The sequence below is a fragment of the Eutrema salsugineum genome, unplaced genomic scaffold, assembly GCF_000478725.1.
Source record: "Eutrema salsugineum unplaced genomic scaffold, Eutsalg1_0 scaffold_4, whole genome shotgun sequence".
In the NCBI taxonomy this organism is placed as follows: domain Eukaryota; kingdom Viridiplantae; phylum Streptophyta; class Magnoliopsida; order Brassicales; family Brassicaceae; genus Eutrema; species Eutrema salsugineum.
Genome location: NW_006256686.1, coordinates 7,414,747 through 7,438,421, shown reverse-complemented (window position 1 = coordinate 7,438,421; position 23,675 = coordinate 7,414,747). Strand labels below are relative to the sequence as shown.

At 37.0% G+C, this 23,675-nt stretch overlaps 3 protein-coding genes across 4 annotated transcripts; 2 read left to right on the top strand and 1 right to left on the bottom strand.

The window, feature by feature from the left end:
* The first annotated feature begins 3,032 nt into the window (after positions 1-3,032).
* On the top strand, positions 3,033-5,340 carry LOC18013730 (PHD finger protein ING1). Of its 2 annotated transcripts, none has more exons than XM_006418728.2 (7): positions 3,033-3,118; positions 3,710-3,781; positions 4,094-4,278; positions 4,412-4,475; positions 4,581-4,668; positions 4,811-4,970; positions 5,055-5,340. In XM_006418728.2, the coding sequence occupies exons 1-7, from the start codon at positions 3,091-3,093 to the stop codon at positions 5,163-5,165; spliced, it is 708 nt and encodes a 235-aa protein (XP_006418791.1). In that variant the 5' UTR covers positions 3,033-3,090; the 3' UTR covers positions 5,166-5,340. The 2 variants fall into 2 exon arrangements, with proteins under 2 accessions (XP_006418791.1, XP_024009539.1); XM_024153771.1 differs by having other exon boundaries at positions 3,043-3,118; positions 4,091-4,278.
* A 1,452-nt stretch (positions 5,341-6,792) lies between these two features.
* Positions 6,793-8,762, top strand: LOC18013753 (putative F-box protein At3g22710). The gene is made up of 3 exons (XM_024153562.1): positions 6,793-6,984; positions 8,099-8,314; positions 8,373-8,762. Exons 1-3 carry the CDS (start codon positions 6,793-6,795, stop codon positions 8,760-8,762), a joined length of 798 nt encoding a protein of 265 aa, XP_024009330.1.
* Positions 8,763-22,317: 13,555 nt separating this feature from the next.
* Positions 22,318-22,950, bottom strand: LOC112084429. Its single transcript, XM_024153561.1, has one exon. The coding sequence runs from the start codon at positions 22,948-22,950 to the stop codon at positions 22,318-22,320; it is 633 nt and encodes a 210-aa protein (XP_024009329.1).
* Between the last annotated feature and the right edge of the window lie 725 nt (positions 22,951-23,675).

Genomic DNA, 23,675 nt, shown 5'->3' with positions numbered 1-23,675 from the left:
TAATCAAAAAATCACTGACCTCAGCACTAGTGCCAATAGCTTGGTTGATGTAATCCAAAGGAATACCTCTCATGGCTACATCAGTGAACCTATGCTTGCAAATCCTTGGACAGTTAGGCTCAGCATGGACAGCTACACGAAACCTCTTTCCCAGACTTGGAATGCACTCAAACGCAAGAATCTACAAAGTCAAAACATAAATCAATCTGAATATTTGTCCCAGTTGTCCTAGTTGTCCACATACCAAATTAAATAACAACTAAATAGTTGTCCCATTTGTCCGAGTTGTCCACATACCTGAAATTAAATTACTAACTAAATAGTTGTCCCATTTGTCCGAGTTGTCCACATACCAAATTAAATTACAAACTAAATAGTTGTCCTACTTGTCCATGTTGTCCATCGACCTAACATATATTAATCTAAAAAGTTGTCCTAGTCGTCCACATACCAAACAGATAATCTATTAACAAAGACATACCTGTAGAGGAAGAATGAAACCACCGATTGTGCATTCAGCTCCTTTAGGCTTTACGCTGCCATTGAACTTGGTAACCACACGCTGGATCTCCCTTATAGTCTCGTCAAACGTGTAACGCCCCCAAGGAAACGTTTTGCACAGCTTCAGATCTCCGGCTGCTGCGAGCAAGAATTGGTCAATGTTTCCGTCAAGCTTTGACTTCGCCTTCAATACTTTGCATAGAAACAAAAGTAGTGCCATCTTCTTCCTGTCCAAAGAGGGTTCCTTCATTTCTGCTAGCTTTGCTTCCACTTCTCCGATCTTGATTTTGTCATCCCTGCCAAAATGCTTTTTTACAAAGTTCAGCTTACCCAACTTCTTATAATTCGCAGGGTAGTCATGGCAGTCAAGACCACATAGCAGTGCATGCTCCCTCAAAGAGTATCAAATAGGCGCTCCATTTACCACAAACCACGCCTCATTTTGCTTCTCAGTATAAGCTGTGTGAAGAAGAAGCATCCACAACCCTTGATTCTTTGGCTCCTTATACATATGAAACAGGTGCTTGAATTGTGGATGCGATTTGAACCACACCATCTCTTCAGGTAGCTCCCCGATCACATCAAGTACACTCTTAACTGCACATCTTGTAATTATCTTACACGCCTTGCTATATTCGCTTGGACCGAAATAAAGCTTCTCAGGCCCCATTGGCATCATTTCATCATCGGCATCCTGAATTTCAGAAGAGTAATATAAATTAGTTAAACTTGTTGTCCCAATTGTCCATAGTAACCTATATATATATTAGTCCGACAAGTTGTCCCAGTTGTCCAATAAATACTGTAAACGAGTAATTGTCCCAGTTGTCCACACATGTTCAATAATTCTAAGTTGTCCCAGTTGTCCTATACACTATAACTATATGTTGTCCCAGTTGTCCTAATACCAAAAAAATCTTAAGCCACAAAATTGTCCTATTTGTCCGCAGCCCAAACATACATGTTACTACATAGTTGTCCTAGTTGTCTACATACCAAACAGACAATAATCTACAAGATTACCAAGGATGGGAGTCTAAAACGTACCTCTTGCATTCCTCCTTCCTCCTCTTGCATTTCTCCTTCCTCTTCGTTGACATTGGCTGGCGCTTCATCCTTCTCTTCTTGGTTCTCTTCCGCTTCCTCTTCCTCTTGCGCAGGCGCAGTACCATCTTCCTCTTCACCTCCTATCGCCTCTTCCTCTTGGTTGGGTTCCTCTTCGTTCTCTTCCTCTTTCTCTTCCTCTTCCTCATCGTTCTCTTCCTCTTCCTCTTCCTCATCGTTCTCTTCCTCTTTCTCTTCCTCATTGTTCTCTTCCTCATTGTTCTCTTCCTCTTCCTCATTGTTCTCTTCCTTTTCCTCTTGGTTCTCTTCCACTTCCTCTTCGTTTTCCTTATCATTTTCCTTCTCCTCTGCTACATCTTCTCCTGCTAATTCCCCGTCACCATCGTTTGCCGTTGGTGTGGCCATGCTCACTTCGGCGTTCTCAATTTCAGGATGATTCTCGATTTGTGGGTCTGCGATTTCCTCCGCAGCCCTTCCTTCCCGCCGGGGTTCTTCAATTTCCGTCGGAGTCGGGTTCCCTTCCGCCGGATTGTTAGGGTTCCCGTTTTCTGGGTCTTCAATTTCAGCCGCATTTCCTTCCGGCCGACTTTCAGGTCTCTCTTTTTCGTTTTCCGGCGGGTTTTGGACTTCCGCCGCTGAAGAAGAAGACTCATACACTTGACCTTTGTTTCTCACCTTCGCCATAAATCGGAGATTCGGGATTCACCCTTTTCGCGATTTTCGCCAGAAGAAAACGATTCTACAAGTTTATAAAGCCCTAGTGCTTTAACGGTTTTGCTGTGTTTTCGCGAATCGGTTTCTCGAAGAAGTGTGAATGAAGAAGTGGGAATGAAGAAGACGGTTTCGTTCGGAATAAATGAAAAGAAAAGGAAGAGAAAAGAGGAAAACCTAGAAAATGAAAAGAAAAAACGGATTTCATAAATATTTAATTCAAATAATTAAAATAATTTTGAATGGGTCGGGTTAACGGATTAACCGAAACTAGATGGGTTTGACCCTGGTTTTACTGTAAATAAATCGAAATCTCAAGGAGAGGGTAGGTTTTTCCAGGGTTTTGGATTTAAACAAAAATCAAAATTAAATTATTTATTACAATTATGGCATTTTGGACTCTTTTCTTCTACATTATGGCATTTTAGCCATCCGCTCGTGAATGAAGAAGTGAGAATGAAGAAGACGGTTTCGTTCGGAATAAATGAAAAGAAAAGAAAGAGAAAAGAGGAAAACCTAGAAAATGAAAAGGAAAAACGGATTTCATAAATATTTAATTCAAATAATTAAAATAATTTTGAATGGGTCGGGTTAACGGATTAACCAAAACTAGATGGGTTTGACCTTGATTTTACTGTAAATAAATCGAAATCTCAAGGAGAGGATAGGTTTTTCCTGGGTTTTCGATTTAAACAAAAATCAAAATTAAATTATTTATTACAATTATGGCATTTTGGCCTTTTTTTTCTACATTATGGCATTTTAGCCATCCGCTCTTGCGAACTCCAATCTTGCGAAACCCTAAATGCCCAAATGTCTTTCGCCGATGAGTTTGAAGCTAGTAAGCAATCGCATCTGTCTCGAATCGCTTTTTTTCCTTCTTTCTTGTGATTGACGAATTTTCCAATTAGTATTTTTTGAAATTTCTCTCGATTGTGGTTTGTTGATAATATATTGTAACGAAAATGTGATTCAAAATCGGAGGATTGATTGTTGTCTTCTTCTTGAATTGGTCGAAATGATGATTATCATTGAATGCGAAGATGCTGCTAAATTTGAATTGTTAAAGAATCAGCTGTTTTTCTTTCATATCCAAATCATTTTACGACAGAATATGTTGTAAGATTGATCAATCTTTTGTCGCAATATTTGCACAATTTGAGTTGTGTACGATGAGATAGTCGTTTTGCTAATCCTGGGCAAAGTGGGCAAGTTATTGAAGCTTAGGATTTTTGTTCTTGTACGAGTTTATCTTGTTCTTGTACGAGAGTTTACTGAGTAGAAAGAAACACAAAAAATGTTTGTTTGTTTCGTTTTTTTGGGTTGTTATTTGCATATCTGTTTAGATTGGATATGAGGCAAGATAATGACCTCTTGTAATCTGTTCAAACATAATAACTAAACAAACTATTTCTTGATAAATTCTGGGCAGATCTTGTCTCGCTGGCCCATGTTTTGCAGAAGAAATATGCACTCCTGCGTGATTTGGACAAAAGTTTGCAAGGTAACAACAGATTAAAGCATCAGTGTTTGTTTTCATCATATTAAAACACATCCTTCTTTAATTCTCAGTCTTATATCCCACATTGAGTAGTAACTTATCCTTAGGGTATTTCACACATGATCTTTAGAAATTTCACTAAACCCATTCATTTGAGAAATTCTTGCTCTGAATATGAATGAGTTTTGTTAGAGATGAGTTGTTTGCTCTGTTTTAGTATAACGTAAGACTTTGTTAAGCCTCTATATTATATACGCTCTGTGTTTATTGGTTGTTGTGGATTGTCTTTCATTTTTGTATGTGTCTTTTAAGTAGAAAATCAAAGACAAAACGAACAACGGTGTGAGAAAGAGATAGATGATATAAGAAGAGGCAGAACTGGAAATGTCACGCCCAGTACTTCTCTTACACAGTTCTCAGAGGAAGCACTCGATGAACAGAAACACAGCGTCAGGATTGCTGATGAGAAAGTCGCATTGGCTATGCAAGCATATGATCTGGTATATATGCTTCTGAAATCTCTCATCCCTTCACTTTACTGTTAAGGCTTAAGTTTTGCAGTTCGCTTTAAACCTCGTGAATTATTAAATATTCCTTAAAAGTCATTACTTTTCAGATGATATGTTGCTTCAGGTGGATATGCATGTTCAGCAACTTGACCAGTATATGAAAAAATCCGATGAGGAGATGCGCCGAGGTCATTTTCTTCACTTGCTGTTTATTCTTATGTCTTAATGTCACTATTTGATAAAGCTTGAGCTTCTATCTTACCTTGAACATAAGACTCTGTGGTTTCTATCAGAAAAAGAGAAAGAAAATGCTGCTGCATCAAACCTTGAGAGCAGCGAAGCCGGGAAGGCAGGTGAAGGTAGAAGAGGAGGGCGAAAGAAGTAAGTGTTTTTCAACCTTATCTTTTGTATCAACATGAGCATTATTAGGTCTAATGAAACCATACATTGAACATTTCATCGTTGTGAAAACTGAGGTAAATTTAGGTCCAATGAAACCAACCAAAATGTAACCTTGTGGCAGGACAAGGCTAGCAACGGCAGCGTCAACAGCAGCAGCAGCAACAACTGGGACAAGTTCGACTAATATGGATTTGGATTTGCCTGTTGATCCAAACGAACCAACTTACTGCACCTGCAACCAAGTTAGCTATGGCGAGATGGTTGCCTGTGATAACAACGAGGTGCGGTTTCTTTAAACTAATAACGTCTCTTTTCTCGTTTACTACAGCTTCTTGAGACTGAATATGATGATGAGTTTATTACAGTGCAAGATTGAGTGGTTCCATTTTGGCTGTGTGGGTCTGAAAGAACAACCCAAGGGGAAATGGTACTGTCCGGATTGTGCTACGGTCAAGAAGAGCAGGAAAGGCCGATGATTTTAAAAATCTTCTTGTCGTCTACTATCCAACTTCTATGTAAGCTGTTAGCCATGGGATGATGTTTCTTTAGCTCTTTTGTTTCACAAAGTTTATCTGAGCTTGAGCTAATGATGTGATCCGATCCAACAATTATACTAAACAAAGAAGCCACTGGAACAAAATGTAGAGATAACGATGCTGAACATGAGTCCCGTCCCCTCTGCTCTTGCAGATTCGAGTCTGCCAAACCAAAACTTCTTGTCAAGAACCATTAGATCATATGGGCGTGTTATTGACGATTTTTAATATTGCTTAAGCTTTGAACTCTTATATGACTACGGGTTATATATGAAAAGCAGGGATGTTTAAAGTATTTGATGTAAGACATATGCTTCGTTTCATTTTTCAAAGTAAATTTGAATGGGAAAAAAGTAAAATTAATAAATAAATCCACATAGGAAAAGGTAAGAGTAATTAAGGAGAAACTAGATTCTAACCCCGTACGAGAATATTTTTTATTGTTTAACGAATTTTGTAATATAATTTGTGTTTTTGAGTTTAGATATAATTATTTTTATAAATATATTTTTTAATAAGTAAAAATATTGATTTTTGTGTTTAGATATATTTTTATAGTATTAAAATTAATTATAATTATAAAAATATAATTTTAACCCGTCCGCTAATATTAATTCAAAATGAACTATTATAAAAACATAATCCTAACTTTTCCGTTCATATTATCGTATAATATAAATATTTATTAAAAGTTTGAGATGTATTAACAATGTTATTTAGCATTATAATTTTCTAAAATTTAATCAACGAAGAGAGTGTACAACTGGTTTTTCAAACCACATTATAGAGTGTATGCAATAATTTTTAATTTTTTATGTTTTTATTTTGTATGAAAAATATATTTTCGATATACATATATAATTCAAAATTAGTGTTTTTAGTTACCAAAATATTTTTAACCCGATTTTTATATATATATTTTTAGTTCTATGAATTTTAAAAAATATATTTTAATATTTAAATTATACATTTGAATTTTACCTATTATTTTATTATTAATTTGTAAATAAATCATAATCGTAAATATATTATATAAGCAACATAAATATCATATCATTTACATCATTATAAATATTTTATATTTCAAATACCATTATTTTTCATTTGTGAATTATTTTTTTTTCAAAAATTCTAGATATTTTTGATAAAAATGTTTAATAGTATAAAAATTATTTAAATTAGAATCTTTAAATCAAATCTAAATTAATATCTGATTTATTATTTTTAATCAAATCAAATCAAATCTAAATTACCTATATTTAAGGAACTCTAAAAATATTTAAATTAATTACTAATTTTCGAAATTAAATATAAATAATTATTAAAATTATTTTTATATACTTTAAAAAATTAGAAGTGTTTGGAAACTAGCTATACTCGTTATTATAAAAAAATTTTGGGAGTGTTTGGATGCAAGCACTAAATGTGCTTCTGTTTTAATAGAATAGATTGTTTCTTGTTTTTCTATATATGATTGTTTCAAAGCAAACGTGGAAAACCATAAAGAAAGCAATAACCTAGTTTCGCCCTCAAGTGGTTAAGCTTCCTTAGTAAGATCACAACAATAATGTCAGATATCCCTCCGGAATTGGTAGAAGAAATACTCTCTAGGGTTCCAACCACATCTCTGTCAAGATTGCAATATACTTGCAAACAATGGAATGCTTTACTCAAAGACAAAGGATTCACTGAGAAGCACTTTCGTAAAGCTCCAAAGCAGTCCTTGGTTCTCATGTTGAAGGGATTTAGAAATTTCTCAATGAGCGACAGTCTCAAGACTCTCAACGTAGCTGATTCATCTAAAGAGTGTAAGTTTCCACTTGGCCGCGTAATGAATTCTCATTCTAATTTAGAACAAGTCGATATGATACGATCCAAGGGGATCTACTCTGAAGAATAAGGCTACAGGTGGCGATATATTGACCAAAATGAAACGATGATGAGGCGATAAGGTGGTGGTGGTGGCGCGTTGATGACTCGATGGATTTGCGATGGTGGTTTAATGAGCGAGACAATGAGTGGCGATGGTGGTGAGTGGCTCGGATTGATGATGCGAGATGGTGGCGTGAAGAGATCGGGTCCGAAAACGATCTGGTAGTGATGGATTCGCGAGAGTATGGTCGATGGATAAGGGGTGATGGTGAGAATAGAGGATGGGGGGATCGATTAGATGATAGGTTGAAGATTTTCTTGTAAGAAACACTTGTAAGAAAATCGAATTCAATGAACTTTTGAGTCAAGGAATCAAGGAAAACGATGCTGTTCTCTTTTTATGTAAAAATTCCAAGCTGCCTTACAAAGAGACTAAGTATCAGATACTTATAGTATCGACAAAAGACCTAGAGTACTCGCCCAAATAAATATCAAGGCGTCTAAAACTAAAAACTACAAAGCGTCTGAATTAAAATTAAAACAACGAGGCGTCCCTTCTAAATCCTAATGGTGCGCCTAAAATAAATACTAGTGCACAAGTCATTGTGACTTTGCAAATTATTACCCATTAGTAACAACTTCTAAGTAACTCGACATAGCAATGATTTCTGCCTCGTTAAAATCCTTGGAGAAGAACCTCCTTGCCTTCCAAAATCCTCACCAAGGAAAAGAGTATAGAATCATCACCTAAGTTACCTAGACATTGTTACTGGGTTCTTCATTCTTCAAGATAGAGATGTTGAAGATGTGAGCTCCAGCCTCCTGGTGATCGCTGTCCTCTGTGGCAATGAGTGCGTGAGCCTCCTTAGCCATCTCTCTAGCTCTGGAACGAGTGATCCTGCCAGCTACCTCTGGTTCCTCCTCCTCTGAGCTGGTCACGATCGTATCACGATATAGTCCAAGTTTTTCACTGTGGCGGTTTGTTGTTATGCACCACCAACCACCATAGACTCGTGGTTTGGAATCCGTGTTTGGGGGAAACCAGATGGATCCAACCCAAAACTGATTACAAGAGATTCTCTAGTTTTGCTCTAGGTTACGAAAACAACAAATTTTGCCATAGCTTCAAAATTTTGAGGTGTTATTACCAATACAAGAAACTTGTTGGGTGTGAAATTTATGATTTTAGGTGTGATTCGTGGAGGGTACTTGTTGATGTCATTGATCTCGACTGCTTCATAGATCTAATATCAATTAAAGGGTGTGTCTTTGAAGGGAAATGCTTACTGGCTTGCTTATCATAAAATAGGCTCCTCTAAATTCTTACTTACTTTTGATTTTACAAGAGAGAGATTTAGATGTCTGCGTCTTCCAACGATTCTGAGTCTTGGTTGGACGGTTTTATTAGTTGCTAGCGAAGAAAAACTCTCACTGTTACATTGGAATAATGGTTCATCAAAGATGGACATGTGGGTGACTAATAAAATTGATACTGAAGCACCGTCGTGGAGCAAATCTTTTACAGTGGATGGATATATAACTAATCACGAATATAATTGTTATTATCATCCCACAAGATTTTTGATGGACGAAGAGAAGAAAGTGGCTGTGTGTTGTATTGAAAGTTATGAGCCAATAAGCGGGATGGTGGTATACAAATTATAAAGAAATACTTCACAGAATTCTCTTCTGTAGAAAGTACACAGGTATCAAGGCACCCACCTATTTTCAGTTATGCTCCAAGTTTAGTTCAAATCCAGCAAGTAGAGGCAAAAAAATAAAATTATCGAATCTAGTCGATGAAATAAGAGAGTGATTACACTGCAACTCCTTTTTTTTTCAGGACTGTTTTATGTTGACATTAACTGTCGTTTGATTAGTTGAATGTATTGATCTAGTATGGTTTCTTTCTTTGATCTTTGCATTACATTCAAGTTGATAAATGAAACAAGAGCCAGTTTGTTTTGTGGATTGTCTTCATGATCTTTGTTTGTGTCTTTTTGTGTGTTTTGAGTTGAAAATCAAAGACCAAATGAACAAACACTGAGAATGAGATACATATAAGTTGCTTTCTGAATCATTTCTTCTTTCGCATTATATTCAAGTTTTTTTTTTTAACTAAAACAACAAGAAGTTTGTAAATCTTAAAAGTATCACGCTAAATATTCCTAGCCCATTCACGAGACCCATACATAGACATTCCAAATTGTCTGTCTTCAATTTCTATAAGGCTCATGCTCGTGTTTCGTTAAAACGGCATAGTATATATATATATATCAAATTCATTGTAAGCAGTTGCCATTGGATATTGCTATGGATTGTACAAGTTGTAATGTTAAGGGTAGGCCCAAGCAGACCCAAATTTCTAAACCCAACGTGCATTAATTCCTCTGACCCAAGGCCCTTCTTAGAAGTGCCAATCAATCATCCCTCTGGTATGATACCTGGAAAAATACCCTGGCATTCAAAGCATCGGTCATTCTTTCTTTTCAACAACTTCAGCTTCACTTGCTCCTCCAATCTATACACATGGCACTAATAGTATGGCAGGCAAACAAAAAAGAAGGATGAGATGTAAGAACAGCCGCTAGGTGTGTAACACAAAACACATGTGTGTGACAGTGGTACAAGAGATGTACGTGAGATGAAAGAGTTGCAATACAACACAAAGAGATGAGGAACGTGAAGATATGTTGGGAAGTGTCTGATGAAGCATTGGAGTTTTATTAAGAAGATCCAAGATGGAAAAGGGCCACGTAAGTATTCAACTCATAAGTGAAGCTATGTGGGCTCTGTTTTAAATGGAAGCCCAACTACATGCCACGGGCTGATGATGACGTGGGCTTGCTGAATTAAGATTTTCATGTGAAGAGTTTATATAGGACGAGGCAGTGACAGAAAAGATTTACGCGCTTAGGGTTCTATTGTGTGACGCACACAGGTGTGTGTGTGGCGTCGTCCCACCAGACAGATAGAGAGATCTGTTGGTGGTTTTGCTATGGAAATCGCACTTGTCAGAAGAGACATAAGTGCACCAGTGCTGCTGGTTGTAATCAAGCATGCTGTGCTTGTTACTGTTTCCATAGTCCATGTAGAAAAGAGTGGTAGACACGGTTGTGTGCTATATACCATAAAGCATTTGTAATTTGCGATCTTTTCTAGTGGATTGTTTCTAGACGAGGTCCCGAGATATAGGTTCGCTGAACCCCGTTAACAAATCTCTGTGTCGTCTTTATTTTGCGTACTTGCAAATACGTTTCACTTAACCATAGTACAATTTTATAGTTCTAGCCTAAATCTGAATTTACAATTGGTATCAGAGCGGGTTCTCGACAGAGATCTGTTCTCGTTTCGGGTGGGATCCTGGAATTGGATTTGTGGCTAACGGAGAAAATTGCGGTTAAGAAAGACGATGGGTTCGTGGCGTATAAGAAGAAGAATTAGATCGAGATCATGACAGAGAGGATCAAGTCAATTGTTTTTGTTGGGTGATTTGCTATATGTTGATGATGGAGTTTTGATCTGTCTCCAACACGTAAGAAAGGGAGAGAGGTATGAGTCACACCGGTTCGATGTCTGAGAAATCAAAGAAGAATCAGGGTTCAGTGATTATCTCTAATAGGTTGTTCATTGAATTTGCATTGTGGTGATTTTCTTTTCACAACGAAAATAGAGTTTCTGGTCTGTGCTGATTTGGGATTCAGAGCTGTGAGACTCAAGCTTGAAAAGTAATATTTTCAGAAAAACGCAAGTGTTAATAACGGAGATTAAGCTGATGAAGATAGCAATGAGCAGTGGTTAAGCCGTGGATTAGAAGATATAGAGATGCTACGATATACTCCATGTTGAAAGAGTTAATGATATGGAGAGGAGTTTTAGAGATTATGATTCATCAACCAACTGCAAAATCTCATAGATGGTCTAGTCAGCGATGAAAATTTCACCGAGAGACCTATTGCTTGATGCCTTGATGTTCTTGTGGTCGTCAGAAGAGAGGAAGACGTGGAAGGAGAGATGCAGCAAAAAAAGAAGGGTTGGGCCGTTTTCCCTCATCTTGATTTGGTCCAAATCTCTTTTTACATCTGGGCCTGACTTTGTTCCTAAAAATTAATGGGCCATAAGAGATATTGCCAATCTAAACAAAAACAGAGAGCTCTCGTCTCCTATCTGTCTCTGGAAGAAATAAGATGCAAAAACAAGGTGGAGGCGTCCCTGATCTTGAAGAGGAGACGATAATGCGAGATAACCATTAGAAGCTGTGTTGTCTAGAACTTAATGATGACTTACAATGTCAAAGAGAGCAGATGGGCTGTGTGTCTCTTAGCCATGGGTGATGATAATTTAATAAATACAAACGTCTCAGGGGTTTAACAATTATGGAGCGGCTCTATGGAATAGATAAGAAGCTGACTCATAATGAAGAGCTTCGGGAATTGGAGTTTCACTGTCCAAGTTATATTATATCTAGAGATTTCCCGTTGCAGAGATACCGTCAGCTAGGATTACCCAGGTTGTAGCAGTTCAGTAAAATAACATCAATTCCTGGTTTTTCATCAGAAACAGAAAAGCTCAATGTTGATTTTTTCTCTACGAAAGATGGCTTCAGAAGACACTGCAAGTAGGTGAGTGTTTTTGCTCCGAATTGGTGATTCTCACCATTGTCAATCATCAAAAGGTGATCGTCGTTTGAGAAGAGAGAGAAAGAAGAATTTTGATAAGACTCCTGTCTTTGAAGGAAGATTATGAGCAAAATCTTGAATTAAACAAGCGGGTTTTCAGACCCTGGACTGAATTTAACGATTGAGAGAGAAAATAAGAAGGTTCGGCGACGGTGTTAGCACCAGTCATGCAGAGATATCTGGAGAAGTTTCAGACCGTAAAAAAAAAAAAAAAAAAAAAGCTTCAGTGAACTGATTCTGAACACTTATTCGATGTCATCATTCTTGGTCTGTGTTCGTGTGTATCAGCTTGAGTTTGATGAGAAGTGGTTGATTTGACGGCTGATGGTTTGAGCATTGGAAAAGTGTTGGCTTTAAATGAAGCTATACGTAGCTCTTGCAGAATTGATTTTGCAAATGACTAACAATGATGGCAACAAATGAGGGAAGCGGATGAGAAAATCAATCTCTAGAAGATCAAGTTACAAGCAACATGTTTCTGGTTCTTATGGCTCAGGTCAGTGTGTCGAAGGAGAGAGTTAGCTCTTAATGAGATCATCTAGATGTGGAGAAAGTTAAGGTTCTGCTCGGTAAATCTCAGGTTATGTCTCATGTGGTTTTCTTTCGGGAATTTCTGAGTTTGTACCTTCTAGACACTGGTTAATTTCTGCAAGACAGATGGTTATTTATTGGTCCTTAAGTGAGATATTAGAACCATCATGAAGCTATTGGAAGCTAGAAGTCCTCATTGTCAAAAGTTTGTTTCTGGTGATTGAATCAAAATGAGAAGGTCTGATGGGCAGTTCAGTTGTTAGGAGGATGAAATTACGACTGCTCAAGGTCTTTACAAGGTTCCGTGATGCAAAGATGGTGACTGGAAATTACAGATCCGAAAAGCTTGTGTACTTCACGATCAAGAGAGAAAATCTATTCAGAGTGCAATGGCTTCAGAATGGTCAGAATCTAAGTGTTGAGCTTTTGGAGCTGTCAATCTTAATTAAGTCGGATCCCATATAAAAATGGTGCTCATTATTGTCGTCGGTAGAGAAAAATGAGAATTGGGTTTAGTCCAAGAACAGTTTCGACTCGGTGACGAATTGCTAAGGATTGTCTTTTAAGAATGAACGTCAGCTCTTGATTTGGTTATTAGTCATTCTGTTAGTCCACTAAGTGCTTCAGGCTGGTGTGTTCATTTAACTTGACTTACTAAGGAGAGATCAGTTTCAGAGTTTGAAGCAAGATGATAACTCTGAGCATTGGAATAAAAAAAAAAAAAATAGATAGAATGGGCGTAATGCGTGTGAAGAGAATTTAAGGCTTGCAGAAATCTGTTTTGCGAGGTTATGATTTGTGGGGATTTAACCTGGAGGTTTCAGTCTCAAGGATGGTGATGATTAAAAAGGTTGGAGATGAATTTGAGCTCTCTAGTGTCCGTGGAGAAGTTCAATGTCGTTGAGTGTGCAAGAATTTTAAGAGATTCCGGCGACGTGGTGGTTTCATAGATCAAGTTTTTAAAGGAGAATTGTAACGGAGTTTGTTGTGTATAAGGAGCTCATTGGTTACTCTCAGGTTCAATATACGACAAAAGAATGGAGATTTGGAGCTGGGGAAATCTCTTCCAATCCCAATTATCTTTTGGTGGATGTGAGATTTTCAAGGAGAATTCAAGCTTGGCTCAAGGGGGAGATTTTGTTATCCGAAATGAGCCAAGAGGGTAAGAGCGCACAGTAATTGAAGTTCCAGAGGAGGATTCACGCTTACTAAGAAGATGGTCGGGACCAATCTGAGGTAGAATACTCAGAGTTGGATAACTCCGGTTCAGTTCTGCAAGGTTAGCTTAAGTGACATCTGTGGGGAGATGTTGGTCGGGATCAATATGAGATAGAAAACTCATAGTTGAGTAACTCCGATTAAGTTGTAACCTTTGAAGCTGAAGTGTCTTGTAGTTGAGAGTTGGATCATCACAATTGAGATTCGAGAATCTGTTGCTGCTCTATTTCTTAAAACCAAAAGAAATTTCTATGAGAATCTTGTATCTGCTGTAGAAGATGCCAGGAAAGCTTGAATGCTCAGAAGATGGAGAAGATTGAGGAAGGGATATCGACGGTGTTGTTATCCTAAAATATCAAGTGTGTTCATAATGGAGAAGCTCCAGAATAAAGGACAACTGAGAGTTCTTTACTCCGTCTCATCTTTCGAATTGAGAAGACAAGAAACTATAGATGTGACAAATTGGTGCTCTATAGAATTGAAAAGAAGAGAATGTGAAGGAAACTGTAATTGTCTCTGATATGTTCAAGCTAACGGATGAAATCACCAGAAAAGGAGAGATGGTGAACTGCAGGTGCAAACTCGAAATTGTTTTTCGGAGGGTCGAAGACATTAGAGAAGATGTTCTGAGATATATGACGGTTTCTTAAGGAGGAACCAGTTGAGTTGTCATAAGGAAGCATATGGTTGAAAGTGCTTTGCAACATCGTCAGGAAAAATCACTAGTTACACTTTTGAGAAAGAGAAAGGAGAGTTATTTGGGCATTGAAGAGTTTGTATTTTGGAAGCTCTTATTGTTGACAAGATGAAGTGTCTAGTAAACCATGATTAGCGATTGCTTTTAGATCGTTTACAGGAGGAATCATGTTTCTTTTCAAGACTGGTGGATAAATCTTTAAAGGTTTACTTGGAGATCTGATGTACGAAGGATTCTAGAGTAAACAAATAGAAGAAAAAGTCTGATCCGTCGAAGCAACTTCAGAGTGACATTTGGAGGTTCAAAACTGTTCTGATTGAGCTGAAATTTGGTGTCAAGCTTCGTGAAACTACTGTTTTTAGAATCAACGGTGGGATCGAGTTTTCAACGGCTGTACTAAGATTTATTTATGCATTATCTAGACAGGTTTGTACAGAGAAGGCTGTGACTAGTAGGATGAGATGTTGAGTTTGAGTGGTCAAACAAGATCGTTTTGAGCTGAATTTTTGCAGGAATATTGTGGACATGTTGATCTATTTTCTGGCCAAAAGCGAGATTATTTGGATCCTGGATGAAAGAAAGGCGTTTGATTGAAAGAAAGATTGTCTTTGTAGGGGCATCAAAGGTATATAGGAGTCTGTACTACAGTTTTTGTTCTACTATCTATGTGATTGCTTTAAAGCTGCTACCATATCAGAAAGAGACTGTTCTGTGCGTACGGCAAGCTCAGATCTTGTACCTATTGGCGACAGCAGTAACTTTTTGATGTTGGGATAGCTGCTTCTAAGCATCTTTCATCTGATTTTGCTGCAATCAAAAGTTAGATTTTGCTCTTGTGTGGAAGTTGTGTATTAATCTCTTGATGCAAATATGAGGTCTCAAGCAAATCGTGGTTGTTGGTTGTCTTTGGCTTACTTAATGGATGAATCATGATTACTTTTAAGATTAGAGGAGCTGGTTCTCAATGAGTTCTTCTGCCAAGGCATTGGAAATTGGGTGAATCAGAGATTATCAAGGTCAATTTTTTCTCTATTACAGGATGTGTCGACTCTTATAAAGTTGTTTGGGTTTTGATCAAAAGAAAAGCTCGTGTGTATTGTTTTATCTTAGTTATGCACTCAAGTAGGGAGAGCGTTGCTTGTGTTGCACAACAAGTTACTTGTGTCGCACAAACTAAGATAAAAAAGGAGAGACTTAAGATTCTTGTGCTAAGTCATGTCGAGCTAGAGCATCTCTGAGAGATTGGTTCAGATAAACTTCATGAAGATTGAAGATATTTGATTTAGGTGGAGGTTGATCAAAGGCATATTTAGTTAAAGCTAAACTCATGGGGGAGTTCTCTTGATCTTCTAGTTTTCTGACGAACGTGAACGAACGTAAATTGAAGAATGCGACTATGTTTTGATGATGGTTTGCCTTATTATTTTGTGTCTCTGTTGGTTGCATGAGCTTAATGCATAGAAGTGCTCGGGTGTCAAAATAAGCTTGAAAAAGGAGTGAAAGTGACCCATGATGTTTAGATCATGTGAGCAACTTGCAGATGTAATCAGGAGATGGTATATGACAGTTGAAGATGTGTTCTAAAACAGGGGAGAATGGTATGATGGTTTTTATATGAGTGTGCACTCAAGCAGGGGGAGAATGTGAAGCAAAGATGCAGGGGAGTGCTATTTGATCCGCTGTGTAACTACTGGTGGTATTTGGTTATTTCCATTGATGAGCTTGAGGTGACACACTCACATAAAAAGGGGGAGAATGTAAGAACAGCCGCTAGGTGTGTAACACAAAACACATGTGTGTAACAGTGGTACAAGAGATGTACGTGAGATGAAAGAGTTGCAATACAACACAAAGAGATGAGGAACGTGAAGATATGTTGGGAAGTGTCTGATGAAGCATTGGATTTTTATTAAGAAGATTCAAGATGGAAAAGGGCCACGTAAGTATTCAACTCATAAGTGAAGCTATGTGGGCTCTGTTTTAAGTGGAAGCCCAACTACATGCTACGGGCTGATGATGACGTGGGCTTGCTGAATTAGGATTTTCATGCGAAGAGTTTATATAGGACGAGGCAGTGACAGAAAAGATTTACGCGCCTAGGGTTCTATTGTGTGACGCACACAGGTGTGTGTGTGGCGTCGTCCTACCAGACAGATGGAGAGATCTGTTGGTGGTTTTGCTATGGAAATCGCACTTGTCAGAAGAGACATAAGTGTACCAATGCTGCTGGTTGTAGTCAAGCATGCTGTGCTTGTTACTGTTTCCATAGTCCATGTAGAAAAGAGTGGTAGGTACGATTGTGTGCTATATACCATAAAGCATTTGTAATTTGCGATCTTTTCTAGTGGATTGTTTCTGGACGAGGTCTCGGGATGTAGGTTCGCTGAACCCTGTTAACAAATCTCTGTGTCGTCTTTATTTTGCGTACTTGCACATACGTTTCACTTAACCATAGTACAATTTTATAGTTCTAGCCTAAATCTGAATTTACATGAGAAACAATTTAATATATATTGACTGAATAGTCTTGTTCAAGAACGTGACAAAAAGAGAAAACAAAAGCTTGATATAAATAGTGCTTTTGTTGGGTTCAAAATCTTTCGACTTTCACTCTGATTCATGGAGGGTTCTTGATCTCACTCTACACTGGAAAATTTAGTTTCATAACCGTGGGCGTGTCTCTCAAGTAAAATACGTACTGACTAGTGACTACAGAGAAGTATTCAGAAACAAGAGAATTTGACGATAGTTTCTTAGTCTGTTTTGATTTCACAAAAGAGAGAGCAATTTACGACTAAGATTGAGCCCAACGCCAGTGTTGTGGAACATCAATGTGTTCTTGGCAGAGAGTTTGAAACAACTCATCCACCCTCAGTTTGCTTTTTTTTGTTCCCACTACCTCATGAGTGTCAATTTCTGGTTGCAACAGCGATTTCTTCATTGAAAGAAGAAGAAAGTCGCCATGGTTTTTGATAAAGACAAAGATATAATTAAGACCCATTGATCGCAACGTAGCTTACATCGTTGGAGTGGATGGATCTCGGAGAACCCGCACACAAACCTTGTTACTTATGTTCTTGTATATGTTCTCATATGTTCCACGTTTGGTGCAACTTAATTAGTCAAGTACTTATAGTCTATTTCTTGCATATTTACTTGTTTGTTCTTTCTTTTGTCATGTATTTATTTTTTGTGCCAAATTGTCGCAACAAAGGTAAAGACAAAAAAAAAAAAAAACGGAGCGCAATTCTTAAGTTTAGATAATTTAGTCACCTAATATGGAGCATATTTACTTATTTGTTCTTTTTTTTGTCATGCATTCCCATCTGCTCTTCCTACTGAGTCGTATTTTATCTTGAAGCGCTTGCCAATAATGGGCCTGTTCGTTTGCTTATCTGGATGGATCATCCAGATGAAACAGTTAAATGATGTTCATTTAATTACATTAATAGACTCGTCTAGATGGATCAGCTGGATATGAACAATGCCTCTAACTCCAGCATTAAGAGTCAGTGTTTCCCAAACCAAAACTTATAAGCTCTGAACTCTGATTTGGTCTATGGGTTATTATTATGTTTGAAAACTCAAAGATCTTTATATTATTCGATAATCAATTTTTTAATTATATTTTTAGACAACATATATTCATGCTTTCGTTTCCTTTTTCAAAGTTATTTAGAAAAGAAAAAAAGGAAAATTTTTTTAAAAAAATCCACGTAGGAAAAGGTAAGAGTAATAAGTAGAAATTGTTTCTTGTTTATTTATCTAAATACAAGACTATATTGGTTCAAGTCAATTGGTGCCAAACATGAAAAAACCAAAACCCTAGTTTCTACTAAAGTCGTTTCCTTCTTCCTTCCAATATCACAATGATAATGTTCCATCTTCTGTCCGAATTGGTAGAAGAAATACTCTTTAAGGTTCCAGCCACATCTCTGATATGATTACGATCTATTTGCAAACAATAAAACGGTTTAGTCATAGACAGAGGATTCGCTGAGAAACAACACTTGCTTAAACCTCCAAAGCAGTCCATGGTTCTATCAGTCTCGTTGAAGGAATTTATATTAGGTTTATCTAAGCTCATGTCAAACTTCCCAATTAGTATGATATTGTCCGCTTTGGGCCTAACTTACAAAGCCCGCATGGATTTGGTTTTGGGTTCCTTCCCAAAAGGCCTCATACTAATTGAAGTTGGACATTACTTATATAATATATACTAGATCATATTAGTCTAAACTTTCGATGTGGGTCTTTGGATTGATTCCCAACAATCTCCCTCTCAAGCCAAAGACCCCTACAGCGATATCTTGTACCCATCTTGTACTTCTTCGCAAGGTTATCTTGAGGGTTTCTCTCTCACACCAAACATTCAGTCCAACTCACTTTTCCAGGTCCATTTTTTCTTAACCTGGGCTCAGATACCATTTATTGGGTTTATCTAAGCCCATGTCCAACTCCCCAATTAGTATGATATTGTCCGCTTTGGGCCTAACTTACAAAACCCGCAAGATTTGGTTTTGAGCTCCTTCCCAAAAGACCTCATACTAATTGACATTGGACTAGTAGAGCATATTAGTCTAAACTTCTGATGTGTGACTTTGGATTGATTCCCAATAATTTAGAGCTTTCTCAATAATAATAAGCAACAGTCTCAACGTTTCTGATCCATCTTCTATAGAGTTTAAGGTTCCACTTAGCCTACAGAAATTTCATTCTAATTTAGAACAAGTCGATATAGTGGAAGTTTTCCACGTGGTGGTTTGTTGTTGTGCACCACCAAGGACGATAGTCTCTAGGTTACGAAAACAACAAATTTTGTCATATCTTCAAAATTTTGAGGTATTACCACAAAAACGACAAACTTGTTGGGGCTGAAATTTATCATTTTAGGTATGATTCATGGAGGGTACTTCTTGATGTCGTTGCTCTCGACTGCTTCTTAGTAGGATCATCAAAGGGTGTGTCTTTGAAGGGAAACACATACTGGCTTGCTTTTGATGAAACATTGAACTCTGAATTCTTACTAAGTTTTGATTTTACAAGAGAGAGATTAAGACGTCTGTGTCTTCCAATGAATCTGAGTCTTGGTTGGACGGTTATATCAGTTTCTAGGAAAGAAAACTCTTAGTGTTACATCGTTGGAATGGTTTGGGTACAAAGTCCTTCTTCTTCTAGTGGGCTGGAATGGGATCTTGAAGGTCTTCTATCGTCACTGGATCCTTATTTCATCGCAGGTAATGTTCACTGGTCTTTTCTCAGTACTCTAACAAGAATTTACTGAGTTGAATTCATGAGTTCCTTGTAGCTTCTCGGTAAAAGTTATTAGCTGGAATCAAATGATTCTCTTTAGGGTTATGTGCTTCTCATTCTAGGATGTCTTATGTCCTTCGCTGTTTAATTCTTAAAACTCCAAACTTGGGTACTTGACCATGTAAATGATTAGCTTCCTGAGAAACATAAAATCTCAGCAGCAAAGAACTTGAAGAAGAAGTGATGCTTGTACCAGTTAGAAATTGAGAAAAGCCAATGCTTCAAAACTTATTTTATTTAAACTGATTTATTAAGATCTGGACAGAAGAGGATGAAGAAATCCACCTATGATGTTAGCTATCAAGTCCAACCTATTTTGAGCCTGTTTGAAGCCCAAGAAGAACCCAAAATAATTACTTTATTTTCTCATTTTTTGGACAAACAAGTGATAAAATTAAAGATAAAGATTTATTTGGAGGTTTTATTTTCTTCTACATTCATGACTTGCATTAAATGTATCATTTTGTAGGTTATGTGCATGTAGGGTAGATTTATTATTTAGCTCTCATTAGAAGTTTCTTTTCTTTTTAAATAAGTGTAATCTCATTGAGAAATAAGATTTGAATTATTATTTTCGGAAACCTTTGAGAGTGATTCTCATTTTTTAATCATAATGTGTAATATCCATTGTTCAGATCATAGTGTATAATATCCATGGTCACAACCGATCCGTCTTGGTGTGACATATCTAACGGCCACCTGGTAAATCAGGAGTCTTCCACAACTTCTGTATAACCATTCGCTCCACATCTTTGTTCATTGAGACTTCACATTTTCTTTGAGACAAGCTTATCCCCTTCTACCAACTTCTGAGTATCGATCTTTGGGAAGATCACATCACTCAGGAACTTGGATCAAATACTCTTTTGGGTGTGGAGGTCTATTATCATAGTGTAATACAAATATAGCGAGATGGAGATTTGAGTTTAGAAATTTTGACATGCCTTTCATTGATTCATAAAACTCTCTTGTTATACATAGTTTTGGAACATAAGGACCAAAAGAACCTGTTACATTTCTGTTTTCGATAATTTTAATCTGATAATCCAGGTACCTCTGGGTTGAGTTTTTGGCTCGATTTTATTTCCTCCTACTTGTTTGAACTGCTTCAGTATCTTCCTTTTCCCTCACTTCTTCCTCGTGGCCTTGTGCAGTGGGAGGGACTCCGTTAGTGATATCGGTCATCTTTAACTGTTGTGTCGAAATTTTTTTTTCCTAAGGCTATACCACTGCCTATAATATAAAATTGCCAAGCAATCACCTCGTGTTTGTTTAACTTGCTTCAGAAGAATGTATAATACTTTATCCCTCCAACAAGATCAATTAAATACATGCATTTTTTTTGCAAATGAGTAATACATATTTGATATAGTTTTGGTTTATACAAAACAATCAGTCACAAAATTCTTAAAAGTTAAAACTGTTTTTTGTTTTCAGTTGAATGTCATTCTTTCAACCCTGAAATTAGAGAAGTTTAACAAAGAGTTAAGAAAAAATCAGAAATATAAATAAGTTCTATCCATGTTTATCTGTGGTTGTATTCAAACATCTCAACAGCATTTTGGAACGAGAAGACAACCGGCTTGTTAGTTTCAAACATCTCAACTGCATTTTGGAGACGAGAGGACAATAGGCTTATTAGTTTTGTTGTTCTTGGGTGGTGATGAAGGTATATGAATTCTTTCCACAGTTTATATAGAAAATTTAATAAACTTAAACTCAACTTTCAATCAATAAAGAAAACCCTTTCACTTTTTAGATTGAAATCTTTATAAAAAGTTATTTTATGTAGAGTTTATTAGAGCATCTCCAGCAGTCATACCCTATTTAGGGTTGTTAACAATTTTTTATTAATATTTCTAAAGTATGTGTACAGTGATGAACTTTGTGTTTTAATTTGTGTCCATCAGTGAACCCGATTTTGGGAGTTCATAGGAATAAAAAAATAATATTTTTTTATATTTAAAAATTTTATTTCGTAAAAAATAATTTAAACATACATTTTTTTTGAAAAAAACACAAACTGGTTTACATGAAATGAAAATCAAAATATTTATTGATATTACAAATACAAATTTAGTTATAATTGTCATTCCCTCCAAATTGCTGCCATATATTCTCAACTAAATCTGCTTTTAAACGATAATGTGTCTCTCTATCATGAACATCATTACGAATACCGATCACATTGTCTATATTGGTAGGCCTATTTGTAGAATATTGCATATCCACTTGAGACGATCTGGTTCCTTCTCCATGAACGAATTCTGCAATATTTTCTAGCGTATATCCGTTTCGTTCGTCTTCAACTATCATATTGTGCAAGATGATACATGTTCTCATTATCCTTCCGATTTTTTCCTTATCCCATATCAAAGCTGGATTTTTAACAATTGCAAATCGTGCCTGCAAGACTCCAAAAGCTCTTTCGACATCTTTTCGGACAGATTCTTGTTTTTGAGCAAATAATTTATCTTTCTCACCTTGGGGAACCGGTATAGATTGGACAAATGTTGCCCATTTCGGATAAATTCCGTCGGTGAGATAGTATGCGAAACGATACTGATTCCCGTTGACAAAGTACCTAACTTTTGGGGCCCGACTTCCAAAATGTCATCAAAAACAGGTGATCGTTCTAGAACATTGATATCATTGAGGGTACCTGGTGGTCCAAAAAATGCATGCCAAATCCAAAGATCATGAGATGCCACAGCTTCTAGCACAATTGTTGGTTTTCGGAACCACAAGTATATTGCCCTTTCCAAGCAGTTGGGCAATTCTTTCACTCCCAATGCATACAGTCGATGCTGCCTATCATCCCAGGAAATCCGCGGCTTTCTCCAAAATCAAGAAGTCGTTGTAGGTCTTCTCGAGTGGGTCTTCTTAGATATTCATCTCCAAAGCAATGTATTATTCCTGCCGTGAAATTTTCCAAACATAAAATTGCCGTACTTTCACCGAGCCGGAGGTATTCATCAAACGCGTCTGCGGCACAACCGTAGGCCATCATACGAATAGCGGCTGTACATTTTTGCAGACCAGATAGACCCAACCTGCCAGAAGCATTTCTTCTTTGTTGAAAATAAGGCACTTCATTGGTTAGTTGATCTACAATACGCATGAACAAGTGTTTGTGCATTCTGAAACGGCGTCTGAAAATGTTGGAAGGATACGTAGCATTTTCACTAAAGTAATCGTTCCATAAGCATTGGTGTCCCACCTCGCGTTCTCTTTCAATGTAGGCCCTCTTCTTCTTGGCTTTTTTTGATGCTTGTCGTGCAAGGTAGTTGTTGAACACCTCATCAAACCGTTGATCCAAAATTGCATCAAATCGTTCATCACATATGTCATCAAAGCTGTCATCGCATATGTCATCAAGAGAACCATCATTTCCATTGTTTGAAGATGACGCCATCTATTGAGACAATAGAAGAAGAAGAAAAGAAGAGTAGTTGATCTAGAGAAAGAGAAGATGTTGAAGTTGGTACAAGGAAAGAAGTTTAATTTGGAATAAGAGAAAGAGAAGAAGTTTAATTTGGAACAAGAGAAAGAGAAGAAGTTTAATTTGGAATAAGAGAAAACAAGAAGTGAATTTTAAAGAGAAGAAGTCGAAGTCTAGTGTTTTACATTGTAAACCATATATATATATAGAGAAGCAATCAAACTCCGTAGATAACATTAAAGTTCAATAACCAAATAATTGGTTAACCTAGTGGCATACAATCGTTCAGTTACAGGAAAAAGTAGAGGCCAACGTTTAAAAGCAAATGTCCCGTGACTGGAAAAAAAACAATGGTCCATGACTGAAAACAACAAAAGCGAAGTACATAACAAAAAAAGATTCTAAATCATCAAAGGAGTGCTTTTGGTGTTGTCGTTTTTTGGGTGTCTCCAGCTGGAAAACTTCGGACACTTCAGGAATCTGCACACCACCAAACAATAAACCAACAAGCAATCATGTAAGAGATATGAACGATTGAACTATAACAATAAACCAACAAGCAATCATGTAAGAGATATGAACAACTAATAATGTTCTGAACACTTACACTTAGCATAAACCATTTCAACCCAGCAACTGAAGCATGAGCTTCTCCTTAACAGCTAGTTCAGTTTCAGTTAGTGGATCTGTTCGTGCAA